At 55.3% G+C, this 12,817-nt stretch overlaps 2 protein-coding genes across 4 annotated transcripts in view; one reads left to right on the top strand and one right to left on the bottom strand.

Moving 5' to 3' along the window:
* The window catches only part of HK1 (hexokinase 1), a 105,133-nt gene extending 103,093 nt beyond the window's left edge, over positions 1 to 2,040 (top strand). For 2 of the 3 annotated variants that reach the window (XM_027772040.1, XM_006148930.3), the window contains exon 18: positions 1,152 to 1,296. In XM_027772040.1, coding sequence (XP_027627841.1) covers positions 1,152 to 1,296 — 145 coding nt within the window. Of the gene's footprint in view, positions 1 to 1,151 lie in introns of all 3 variants that reach the window. The other variant, XM_014587968.2, reaches the window with a different exon arrangement.
* Positions 2,041 to 4,255: 2,215 nt separating this feature from the next.
* TACR2 (tachykinin receptor 2) overlaps positions 4,256 to 12,817 on the bottom strand; it is a 12,384-nt gene continuing 3,822 nt past the window's right edge. The window contains exons 2-5 of the mRNA XM_006148962.2: positions 12,106 to 12,300; positions 8,630 to 8,783; positions 7,288 to 7,484; positions 4,256 to 5,023 (exon numbers count right to left, since the gene is read on the bottom strand). Coding sequence (XP_006149024.1) covers positions 4,783 to 5,023; positions 7,288 to 7,484; positions 8,630 to 8,783; positions 12,106 to 12,300 — 787 coding nt within the window. The 3' untranslated portion in view covers positions 4,256 to 4,782. The remainder of the gene's footprint in view (positions 5,024 to 7,287; positions 7,485 to 8,629; positions 8,784 to 12,105; positions 12,301 to 12,817) is intronic.

Below are 12,817 nucleotides of genomic sequence, written 5' to 3'. Positions count from 1 at the left end.
TGGGTTCCAGGACCCCTGTGGATTACATGATCTGTGGTTTTCCAATCTCTTATAGAATCTGGCCTACTGTTTGCCTATGGGCTGTGGGCATCCTCCCGTGGACTCACGTCATCTCCGGACCACTTACAATTCCTAGTACAGTGCACACGCTCTCACATCGCTGTTAGCTGAATTATGTAGGGAATGATGACAAGGAGGGGTCTCTGTTCAGTACACACTCAATTGTCCTAAGCCTAACGACATACAAGAGACTTCAAAAAGTTTATGGAGGGGACCAGCGAGTGGCATGGTGGTTAAGATGCTAGACTCCCACATAGCTGACCATGGTTCGAGTTCAGGACCCAGTGGTTTGAAATCATGTTGGCTATGTACGGGTGCTTGCGTGTCCAAAATTCCTAGAGAAGAATGGAGGAGAAGAGACTATGGCATGGCCATCCTGCCCCCTCCAGGGGGGGATCATTTTTCACTTTCCCTCTCTGTGTTTCTCTCTGTAAGCACAAATGCCATGTGGCAAAAACCTAAAAAAAAAAAAAAAAAAAGTTTATGGAGAAATGGAATTAAAGTCCAAGTGTATTTTGGTGCAAAAGATTTTGAAATCCTCACATAGTTTTTTAATAATACATTTCATCCATGAGCTTTCTGGGCCCTTTACAGTACACATCAGCAACATGGAACGTTCCTGGTTGGTTGAACCCATGGAGTCGCCTCTCAGTTAGAGATTGTCCTTCACTGGGGGCTGCCCACTCTTGGCTTTGGGCTGTGGATGGTTGTAGACTGGGAGCCCCAGGGGCTGCAGCTGGAGTGAGTACTGTTCATTTCCACATAGCCTTCTGAACCTACCCAGTGTCTACCTCAGTGGTCGAGGCCTGGGCCCTGGCAGCCTATTGGTATTCAGGTCATCTGGGAACTTCAAGTTTGGAGGGCCGAGGTAGAATGGAGTCTGAGAATGCCATTCAAGCCCTGCCTCACTGCTGCAGAGTGGGCGGTTGGGGTTCTCAGCTGTGCAGTCGGGTGTGGGGCGGCCCATCCCTGGCCCCAGCGCTCTGCAGCACACTCCCTCCCTCCTGCTCATTGGCTGTTCAGTGTTTTCAGGTGGGCCGAGTGTCCCTTTCCCTTTCTACATACCTTTGCCTGTTTTTGGTCTTTCTTAGTTTCTCCAGAATCATGCACCAAACCGTGAAGGAACTGTCACCAAAGTGTAATGTGTCCTTCCTCCTGTCCGAAGACGGTAGTGGCAAGGGGGCCGCCCTCATCACAGCCGTGGGCGTTCGGCTCCGAGCAGAAGCGAGCAGCTAAGACCCAGGACCCCCGCCTACTGCCCTTCCAGCACTTCTCTCTTCAGACGGCGACCCCCACCCCTCCCAGCCAACCGGCTGGGAGACATCGGCGCCAGAGCCTGCCACCGCCACGGCGGGAGGAACACCAAATCCGACTAATGGCGTATAACGTAGGGTAAAAGTGGAGTGTGTGCTGTTGATAATACCTCTCACCCGGATCCCCAGCTGCCCTGCCACTCTGCATGATGTGACTCCGACCTGGTCCTCCACGTGTGAAGTGTAACGGCACCCATTTCTACTGTATGCATTCGTCCATCCTGTGGGGTTATTTATTGGCTCAAAAAGAAAAGTCACCCCATCTGCCTTGTGGGCCTCCAGCCCGTCCTTAGGGTCCCCTCCCCTGTGTGAAATGTATTATCACCAGCAGACACTGCCGGGACTCCACCTCCCAGGGCCCTGCCTGAGGGCAAGCGTGGACATAGCATTAGCTGCTTCCTCCCGTCCCAGCACCCACTGCGGCCTGGCGTCCCGTCGGGACGTGTCAGTGCCACTCAGTCGTGTGTCTGTAGAATCAGTCCTAGCCACGTTGTGACAGTCTTGCGTTCTGTCTGTCTGGTGGGGGGGAGGTGGGCAGTCCTGCGGGGAAATGTCTTGTGTCCATTTGGGTAAAAGGAACCAACCGACCAACCATGCCGTCACGGGGACTGCCCATCGCTTTTGTGAGCCATGTTGTATGACCTAGTAAACTTTGTACCGATTCAAAGACCCGAGTGATGCTTGCTGTCTGGGGAGGGGAGGGGGAGGTCGGGATGCTGAAGAAGCCAAATGCCAGGGACTTCTTGTAACCTGCTAAGTGGGAGAGGGAGTTTAAAGATGGTGATCTTCAGCCCCAGCCTTGGTTTGACATGGGAACTTCCATAATCTCCCTGCAAAATACACAGCAGTGGTCTCTCCCCCTATCTTCCAGCAACTACCCTGCCAGCACCTACTCCAGTTCCACAGTCCTAACCCCACAGAGGGGCTCCTCAGTCGCCACCCCAGCACCTTTAAGAAGGTAAAGAATGTAAGGCCCCGAGGCCAGCAGCTGGTGTGGAGGTTAAGGCAACTGGATACCACATAACCGACTGCGGTTTGCATCCCAGACCTGACAGTTTGAAAATCATGCTGGGCACGTGTGTGTGCATGCCCCAGATCCTGAGAGAATGCAGAAGAGATTGAGGCATGGCTATCCCCCAGCCCAGGGGGGTGAATTTTCCTCCATCTCTTGTCTCTCTCCAGTGAGTACATGCACCCTCTTGCAAAAACTTTTTATAAAGAAAAGGAATGTAAGCACCTGCCCTCAACAGCTTGTCCTTCTCACTTGCAGTTGGGGCCAAGAAAAAGTCATCTTGGCTTTCAGGGACTGTGTGGGCTTGCCAGGAGGCCAGTGTAGTGCTGGTCCTCCCTCTGCCAGCTCCAAGCAGACCCTGCCCTCTCTGCCAACCCCAGGACAATGGATGAAATACGTTCCTGCCTTAACATGGATGGAATCTTGAAACAGCCCAAGGTGGCAGGTTGCATTCTCTCCTCCCCAATCACGAACTGACTCTCTGGGTGATGAACCCAGATCTGGCCCTTCTCCTCCCACCCCCAACCCTGGAGGTTGCAGTTCCCACCTGTGACTGCCACTTTGGACTCGCCCCTGCCCTTTGGCGGATTCCACATCGGTCTGCATCCGGTGCCCCAGGACGTCCCAAGTCATGACTGCAGCTCCCAGGAGCTTCCCCGAGATGCATGCCGACGCGGTTTGGTAAGCCCAGAGCCTCTTTATTTGGGACACCGGTGGTGCTGGTGTGTGTGGTACAGCGGTTGATCTTGGTGCAGAACACAGATGACATTAAACATTTTGATGTGCACTTGGAGTGTCATGTGGTCCTTTTAGGGGGGCGTTGGGGTGTGGAGGACGAGGCAGCGAGTGCGGAGAGGTGCCCTCTTGGGGTGGATGGCCAAGCCTGGAGCTTTCTGGAACTAGGACAGTTGGTGGTGGTGGCCTAGCAGCTTCTCGCTGCAGAAGTGGGCAGGAGCTGTGCTGCTGGTTGGTGGGTGGCCTTGTGGAAAGTGACTGGCGTGGTGGTAGTAACCATGTTCCTGTCTGTCGGGCACTCTGCCTGCCTGGCCCGCTGACTCACTGATCCTCACCATGTCCCTGCAAGGTAGGTTAGCCCTTGGAGGGGAGAGGCTGAGGGTCCGAGTGACGTGCTCGAGGAAACAGCTAACTTTAGACTCAAAGACCATTACAGTACACCAAGCTGTGTCTGAGTTCTCAGATGATGAGGCAGAGGAGCCCTGGGTTCACCCGCAGCTGCTGGGCTTTGCAAAACGAGCTTCTTCTCTTGTTCCTGTAACCTATAGTGAACCAGCGTTGTAGCTGCAAACTCCCCGTAGATGTATTTTGTTTAGCTCACCCAACGCTTATTAAAATGTGAGCCATTGTCCAGCTGGTGGTGTGGTGGTTAAGGCGGCTGGGTCCCACCTGGCCAACTTACCAGTTCGAGTACCAGACCCAAAAGCTTGAAAAACACACTGCGTGTGTGTGCATATGCAGCCCCAGATCCCAAAAAAGACAATGGAGAAGAGATTGCAGTATGGCCGACCTGGGGGTGATGTCTCACTTTCTCTCTGTCTCTCTCTGGCAAGTGCATATGCCTTATAGGAAAAACTTACACAAAGGGACTAGTAGTTAGCGTAATGGCTATTTTTCTGGACTCCCACGTAGTCGGCTGCGGTTCATGTCCCGGACCAGGTGGCTTAAACTCATGCTGGGCGCATGTGCGTGCATGCCCAAGATCCCAAGAGGAGAATGGAGGAGAAGGGATTGGAGTGTGGCTATCCTCCCTGGGCTTGGGCGGGGGGGTGATTTCTCGCTTTCTGTCTCTCTGTCTCTGTCTTTCTGACGAGCGCATGGGCCCTATACCAAAAACCTCTCCAAAAGAAAAAAGAATTTTTAAAACAAAAAGAAAGACTTAAAAAAATGTAAGCCAGATTTAACAAGTCCGGAGGTCTCACACACAAATGTGGTTTTCTAGTTTCCCATGAAAGGTTTAGAAGATCAGGCAATAATGGGCTCTTATTACTGTGAGGCAACATTTGTCCAGAGCTGAGCAGCCACTGTCACCTTTGGGTGCCACAGTCCCCACCAGTCCCTCCTTTCTGAGGCTAGGGAATCCGTTGCCTTTTATCATCATGTTTGCAGCTTCCTCCCATCCTGCATCGAATGCACTATGGAGTATGCCCTGGGAAGGCGTTTGGGCTTTGAGCACTTAGATCAGATCATTATTAGCTCACTCTGTCTTCTCTGACCCTTCCCGGGTCCCCTGAAGTGCTCTCAGATGCGTGGCTGAGTCCTCTTCAAGTCAGCATCCTTTGTAGAGTTCTGACCCAGTCTTGTTTTCAATGGGTGTATTGAAGGGTGGGGAATAGGCCAGACTTTCCAATCTGGACTTGGCTGAGTACCTCCTGAAGAGCGCTAAGCCTCGCCATGCAACCAGGGCAAGACGTTAGGAGGCATCCCCTCTTGGGGGCCCTCAGCCTGCCCATTGGTGGTTTCTGAGGGGGCCACATCCCCAGCCATGAACAAAGTCTCTTTAGTGTGACACCTGTTGACCCTCACGGAGAGTGACGGGGTGTGAGTCAGCTCCAGCTTATCTTCCTCAGTTGGTGTGACCCAGGGGCAGCAACGGAAAGCAAGCCGGAATCCAGAGCGAAACCTGGGGGTGGAGGTTCACCTGAGCAAGGGGGGCGGGCTGGGAGCTGCCCTAGAGCTGCTCCACCCCCAGGAGACTCTCTCCCTTCCAGGGGAGTGCCCCCACCTCACTGGGAAGAGCCTATCATTGCTCAAGGTCTCAAAAGAGGCATGCTTGGGACCAGCAGTTGGTGTAATGGCTATGTTGCTCGACTCCCATGTAGTTGACTGCAGCTTGAGTCCTCGACCCAGTGGCTTAAACTCACACCGGGCACATGTGTGTGCGTGCCCAAGATCCCAAGAGGAGAATGGAGAAGGAGGGATTGAGACATGGCCATCTCCCCTGGAGGGTGATTTCTCACTTTCTGTCTCTCTGTCACTCTCTGTCTTTCGGGCGAGCGCATGAGCCCTGTAAGAAAAACCTCTCCAAAAAATAAATAAATAAAACTAAAAATAATGAAAAAATAAAAGAGGCATGCTTTTGCGACTTTGATTTTAGAAACAGCCAGAAGTACTTTGGAACTAAGTTGAACGATTTGCAGTGTTATGCTGAATCTGATTATTATTACAAACAAACAGCACGTGTGATTTCTCACGAGAGAAAGGTGTGATTGAGGATAAGATGAAGGGCCGGAACCAGCAGACGGCATAGTGGCTACGTTGCTGGATTTCCACATAGCTGACCATGGTTTGAGTCCTGGACCCAGTAACTTGAAAATCATGCTGGGTATGACTGTGTATTCATGCCCAAGATCCCAGGAGGAGAATGGAGGAAAAGGGGTTGCAGCATGGCCATTCCCCGTGGGGAGTGAGTTCTCACTTTTCCTCTCACTGTCTCTGTTTCTCTCTCTCTCTCTCTGGTGAGTGCATGTGCCCTAAGGCAACAGGTCCAGTGGCCCTAAGACAACAACCTATAAAAAAAAAAAAAAAAAAAGGTGAAGGTCCTTGAGAATGCAGTAGTCCCCCTTATCTGTGGGCTCCAGGACCCGAAACTGCCAGCAGGACTGAACCCTACGTTTACTCTGCGTTCTGTGCGTATGTACCTACGACAAAGTTACTTTGTAAGTCAGGCACAGTCAAAGAGGAATGACACAGAGAAAAAGAAGCTAGAGCAATGCGCCGTCATAAATGTTACATGCAAGCCTTCTCTCGCTATTGTCTTACTGCACCGTACTCTAGTTTTCCACCATGGTTGACTGGGTAACTGCAAATAAGGGAGGCTCTACCATGCATAGAGTCGTGGCTCTGTTCTCTGCTGTGAGACTATAGGAGGAGCTTTATGAGATTCGCGTTTCCTTGTCTGTGTAACAGGGAGAACACCTACTTTTCTCCTATTACCTGCTTAACCTCTGGTTCTGGTACCCATAAATACTCCAAAAACAAGCAAACAAACGAAAACCCCGTAGTTCCTCACTTCCTTCTGGCCTGCCCAGGTGGGCGGGATGCCTGAGCAGCAAAAGGCCTAATGGCATTGTGAGTGGCCTGGCCACCCGGGTGGAGAGACGATAAAGGTGCAAAGGCCCAGGGCCACACTGTCTGGCTGAGGCCAAGACTCAGTGTCCACCTCTCACCTCCCCTAACACAGCCCACTTCAGGGTCTTTTGAGGCTGAAAGGACATCTGTGCAAGCAGGACCCAGGGGTCCTGACCACCTCCCACCTCTCCAGGTGCCCCAGAGTGACAGCCAGCCCCTCTCAGGCTCGCTCCCTGGAAATACAGGGAGAGAACCACAGTGCCCCCGAGGAAGAGTGAGATCCTGCCGTTTCAGCCAAGGCCGCTCCCCAGCTGCCCTGAGAGCCCTGGAGGACAGGACATACATGGTGGTCTTCCAGGGGGTGGCCCCCACCGCCCAGCCCTGGGCCAGCCTCTTGTGCAGTGCTTCCCACCGCGGGGCTGGGGCCCAGGAGAGCCCTCAGGAGGCAGAAAATACATGGGCAGCAGGAAGCCCTCCTCCTTTACTGCCTCCTCCCTTCCTCGTTCTCTGTCCTGCCTCCTTCTGACTGTCCCCTTCCCTCCATCTCACTGTCCCTCTTTTCTCTCTCCTTGTCCCAGACACAGGCCCCAGAAGAGAGAGCAGGAGCAGACAGCTGGTGAGAGCTGTCTGGGAGATGGGGCAAGGCTTTGGGAAGTGCTAGACCCAAGCCAGAGGGATGCGTGTGCTGTGGGCCGGACAGGTCAGCATTCCCGTGTGGGGGTGGGGACAGAGGGACGTGGGTTCAGGCCGGAGAAAGGGTGGAGGTCTGAGCTGTGCACGGGGCCCAGAGGGGGCTCTGGGGGTGTGGGAGCTCACCTGTGGTTGAGGCAGCAGTAGATGATGGGGTTGTACATGGTGGAGCTCATGGCCAGCCAGAAGAGTGCCAGGTAGACCTGCTGGATGAACTTGTGGCAGTAGATGTCCTTCTGGAAGTTGCCCAGGATGAAGTAGAGGTGGTAGGGCAGCCAGCAGATGGCAAACGTCACCACCACCAGCACCATGGTCTTCACAAACTGGGCCGGGAGAAGCTCAGGTCACTCCTCAGCCCTCTGAGGGGGTGCCCTCCTGCCACACCAGGAAGCCCTCGGCAATCACACCCCATCTGCCTCTGCCCCATCTTGGGGACTTTGTTCAGGCTGGCCCCTCTGCCCACTCTGCCATCCTTCCTTTGAAGCTTTCAGTCCTCGAAGCCCAGCTCAGTGGCCACCTCCTCCAAGAGGTGGCCCGAATCCCTTCACGCAGAGCACCTCTCTGTCCTTAGAGACTGGGTGAGCACACACTCCCAACCCATCCTCAGGGGAGCCCCCAGACAGCGATGGGTTCCCGGGCCACCCTCTCCCTGGACTCTGTGTCTTCCAAGCCCTCTACTTACGGGCAGGCAGTGAGGCTCCAGTCAGAGACCCCTGGCCTCTGCTCCCGGGTCAGCTGCCACCCTCTCCCCATCTAGCCTGGCCCAGATGCCCAGGGGGTGGAGGATAAGCCAGAGACGGCAAACCATCCATCCCTGTGGAGGGACATCCGATGGTGACCAGCTATGTCCCTGAATTGCTATGGGGGAAACGCCTCCTATGGAGTGAAAAGCCATGATTTGGGCCTGACTACATGGTATGATTAACCCATTACTTTCCTGATTGCCTAGCAGGAAGGGGGCACGGTAAAGGCAAGCTTTGGCTGGGTAAGGGTGGAGAAGGCCCGAGGGCAAAGGGCCACACTGGAACTCTTGGGGGGGGGCACTGGACGGCAGGGGGCACTCTGGAACTTGGGGGAGAACTTGGAGACAGCCAGATGGCGCTGGACTGCAACCTGTCCCCATGACGGCTGAGCTCTGCTGCTCGGCGTGAGGACTCTTCTGTGATTGTGCCTAGGCTCCTCCTGCAGCTCTGTGGGCTCTTAAACTCAAAGGCCAGAGATTTTGATTCCTCATTTGAGATTGTTGGAGGCATGTGCAACTCATGGGGCTGTAGGATCTCCTGACTCCCCTAATATTCTGAGAAGACCCTTTACCTTTGTATTTGGCAAACACCAAAGCAAATCTTCCTGTTAGGGAGCTCAGGCTCCAGACCCAGGCTTGGCACGAGGGCAAGGCACGGGGACCTGCCCTCCTAGGCGCCCCCTTGTGGGCGGACACTGAGACGCGATCCAGCCCGCCCCCGCCCACCTTCTTCTTAGCGTGCAGGTAACGCCGATTGGCCCCGTGCGCTTGGTGTCCCGGGACGGTGCGCCTCCAGAGCGTGAGCCCGATGACGCTGTAGGCGACGAACATCACCACGAGAGGCAGGAAGTAGATGAGTGCGATCACCGTGAGGTGGTACCTGCAGGGAGAGCCAGGAGCCTGGGCAGCCGTAGGTCCCGGGGCGACTCCGAAGTCTGCAGCCCTTGGTCTCTGGCCCCTCCGGACCCTGAGCCGCCCCCTGCGGGCCTGCCCTGTGCCGGGAAGCCCTGCTACAGTATGAGAAAACCAAAGGCAACACTGGTGAGCAGATGTGCCAAAAATAGGGCCTTCCCTGCACAAAAGGGACGCCAGAATTAGCCCTGAGTCCTTCCGTATGACAGACACGTTCCAAAAAGGGAAGTGGGAGTGAAAAAGTTAACCAGTAATACATTCGTTAAAATGTAAAATACCATTAAGCACAAAGAAGGAAGTAAAATCACTTACCACACTCCCGCCACTATTCCAAATTCAGCCTACTTCTTCCAGAACCTTAGTGCAGGTATGTATGTGTGCATGTACGTGTAGGGGTGTGTACACGTTTATTAAATACACTCTATACATTACCTCCGTCTGTCTGGATGGACAGACGGAGGTACTGGTGTTGGTTCCATCCTGTCCCCAAGGTCCTTATCGAGGACGGGGCAGTGGGAAAGTGCCACGTCATTCACTGCGTTGTCTCCTGCTTCCTGCGCATCGGCAGTTCCCACAGGGCTGACCACGTATGTGTATGGGAACATGGGAAAATGGGAACGTGGGAACGTGTACGTCAGCAAACGCTCTCACACCACCTTTGAGCAAGTGGCTCACAACACCCCTGCATGGCTCCTTGCCCGGTCCCGGTGGAGGATGCTGGGTGGTGCTGAGGCTTTTCATTTCCTCCTGGAAAGACAGTGAAGGAGATACCCCTCCGCCCCACCCCAGCCCTGGCTGAATGTCACTACGGCCCTCTCAGGCAGGCCAGGCCGGGCACGGACCTCCCCGGGGGCTGGGCAGAGGGAGCACCTGGAGCATCCCATGATGGGCCTGAGACCCTTGGCTGGGCCAGGACCCTTTTCATTTTCACTAGGAGGGCTGAGGTGTTCCCCAGCCCCCTTGGCAAGCCAGCCTTGCGGGGCCTCTTTCAAGAGGCACTACCGTCCCGAGGGCGGCAAGCGGGTGGCTTCAGTAAACCTGTCTCTTAGAGCCTTGCGGTTAGAATTGGGCTCGCGTGTCTGGGCACACATGCCAGTCGCAAAAGGTGTGGGGGCTCCTAGGTGCACTGATCCCCGTGTAGGGTCTGGGCTGAGTATCCTGGTGGTGAGCAGGCAGGGGGAGGAGACACAGGGAGTGCCACCTGTCACTTGACAGAGCGAAGGGCCTTAAGGGTTACTGGGGCCACCTGTCTCAATATCCAGTCGGGGAAACGGAGGCCCAGAGGGGCGAAGGAAGTCTGTCATATGAAAGTCAGAGACTTCATTGAGACGCACTGTCCTTTCCCCTGAGGCCAGTGCTGTGCCAAGCAGACCAGGGCTCTTGTTCCGTCCGTCCGTAATTTAAAGCATGGTCCCTGCAAGTTGAGCCTCTCCCGCCTCAGCTTCCCCCTCTGTGAAACGAGGAGGTCGTCCGTTAAAGTCTTTGCTTACTGCGAGTGAAGCTGCTTGCAGCCTCATTCTCAGGGAGGCTGGGCAGCGGGAGCTCACCCTGGGCCAGTCTGCACGGGGCAAAGCCAGGGCCTGGGGGCCGTCTTCTAGACTCCCAAGTCGGGACGCCTCCCATGCAGGCTGGGCTTTTTAATTTCGACTTGGGGCGATATGTGCATTTTCTCAGAGAGGGTGTCTAATTTCACCAGATTCCCACACACAGGATGTGAGCCTTGGAGGACAGAGGCCCCAACAGAAATTTCTAAATTAGCTGCTCTCCCATCAGGAAAGAGCAATAACACCCTCACACATAAACCCAGGTTTCCCCAAATCCTTTCAGAATTCTACGTGTTCGTCACACTGAACAGGCTAGCCCACCCCTGCCCTCGCGTGTTTCCCAGTGGCCTGGATCGGGGTCCGAAGGTTCCCTCCTGGAGCGGGCGCGCATGGTCTCTCAGGGAGGAAGGCCGTACTGAGGTGGGAAACCCTGCACCCCGGGCAGTCCACCATGCCCTGCTCGCCACTCCTCCCTAGCCAGAGAAGGAAGCTCTTCCCCTTCCCGGATCTCGAGAGGTGGGGTGTAGGGTTGGGCCATTGATGGGGCAGTCCCCCGGAGCAGGCTTATCAGAGGAATGGCACCTTTCCTAGCTCAGAACCCACAGAAGCCCTCCTGATGGGTGCTCTGAGCAGAGACCAGGTAAGGGCGGGTGCTGGGGAGAGGTGTTCAAGGAGTGGGGTGGGGGCTGCGTTGCCTTGGTGCCCTGCAACCCTCAACTCAGGGCATGCTTGGAGCGGCCAGGACTTTACCGGCCTAAATCTGCCACCCCTAGGTTTGTTTCTGTCTCTCATTTAAATGCCCACAGACTGGGTGCCAGGTCCGGTGCTAAGGGCTTCGTATACATTATCTCACTATGCTCACAACCTTTTAGCAGCCCCACTTTAGAGAGGGGCCTATGGGACGCTAGGGCTAGTGAGTGTAAGGTCCTCCCGTGAGAAGGGGACAGCACACGGGGCCCACGAGGCTCCCACCTTCAGAGCCTCTATCAGTTCCTCACTAACCAACAGTGCAACGCTTTGGGGGGAGTTGAAGCCACAACAGGAGACCCTCTGCAGCTCAGGCCCAGCATGGGGAAAGGACTTACCGGGTCACACAGCATCTGGGCCACGTCTGGTGCTTCTCTCCCTCCCTCCCTGTCTCCAGCTTGTGGCGCCCACCTTGGCTTGAGGCCGGCCCTAGGCATCTTCCCAGTGATGCCTCCGGCTTCATCACTGACCATTTCCGCCTCAGTATCCTGATCCTTTGTGTCCCCCCAAACACACACCTATACACCCGTTCCATGTCACACACATCTGCGAACGCAGCTACACGGCTACATGTCCCCACATGACGTCAGTGGGTGCAGCCCGTGTGCCATGTGAAGTCGAGTACACCCGTGCATTCCTACGTGTCCCTGTTTAGGAAGCACAGCGGTCTGAGATGGACGCCGAAGCAGGACTGCCTGGATTTGAATCCTTGCCTTCTCACTTAGTGGCTGTGCAGTCATGGGCAATGGTAGTTTTCCAGTGACTCAGTTTCCTCCTCTGAAAAATGGCAGGAATAATAACGCATCCTCCGCAGTGTGAGGAGATTGAAATGGGCTGATACTGTGCATGTAGCCTGGTGCTTGGTGTTCCCTCTAGTACACACATGTATTACACGATCCGCTATGCACTCAGACTCATGCACGCTCTCGCACACATGGACACTGACGATGCACACACCCTGTGCCTCCCCGTGCCCTGCCTCCCTGCAGAAAGCCTTACAGGAGGAGCATCTTGCCCCCGTTGTCTTCAGGCCAGGCCACTACGCACTTGGTGGCACCGTGGTCCATGGTGATGGTGGAGTAGAAGCACTGCGGGAAGGCGAGAGCCAGGGCCACCAACCAGATACCAGCAATAACCGCTTTGGTGCCGGGGCCTGAGAGCCGTGGCTGGAAGGGGTGGACGATGGCCATGTACCTGTGAGCAGAGGACACCGTGAGCGGTGAGCCCCCTCCCTTCCGACAGCACCCATCCCCCTCTCCTCGACCCCAGGCCCACACTCCCAGCCCTTTGCTACACTGCCGCCCAGGTCTGTGGACACTGGAGTTGCACCAACCTGCATGCAGGGAGCTGGCTGGGCTGGAGATTCCCACAACCATGCAACATCAGTGCCCTTGAAGCCTGCTGGGCATGGACATGACCTCAGCTGGCCACAAGAGGGCAGTGTGGCCACATGGGAAGTCCATCTGGGGCAAGTGTCCAGCATTAACCTGGAGCTCGCTCTGCCCAGCCCCTTAGCCCCTCAGCCCTGTCCAGCCCTCTTCTTTTCAGAAGCCTTAGCAGAGCCCCTCAGTCTCCTGGATACAGCCCAAACCAGCCCCGCCCACCACATGGGGACGTCCCCATCTGCCCGGGCGCAGTGGTAGCCACTAGCCACAGGTGGCAGAGCACTTGGAAGTGTGGCTGAGGAAACGAGCAGGCACATATAGCCAGC

This window comes from Tupaia chinensis, unplaced genomic scaffold (genome assembly GCF_000334495.1).
Source record: "Tupaia chinensis unplaced genomic scaffold, TupChi_1.0 Scaffold000250_1, whole genome shotgun sequence".
NCBI classification, from domain to species: domain Eukaryota; kingdom Metazoa; phylum Chordata; class Mammalia; order Scandentia; family Tupaiidae; genus Tupaia; species Tupaia belangeri.
Note: the sequence above shows the minus strand (reverse complement) of the source record. Positions and strands in the feature narration are given on the sequence as shown.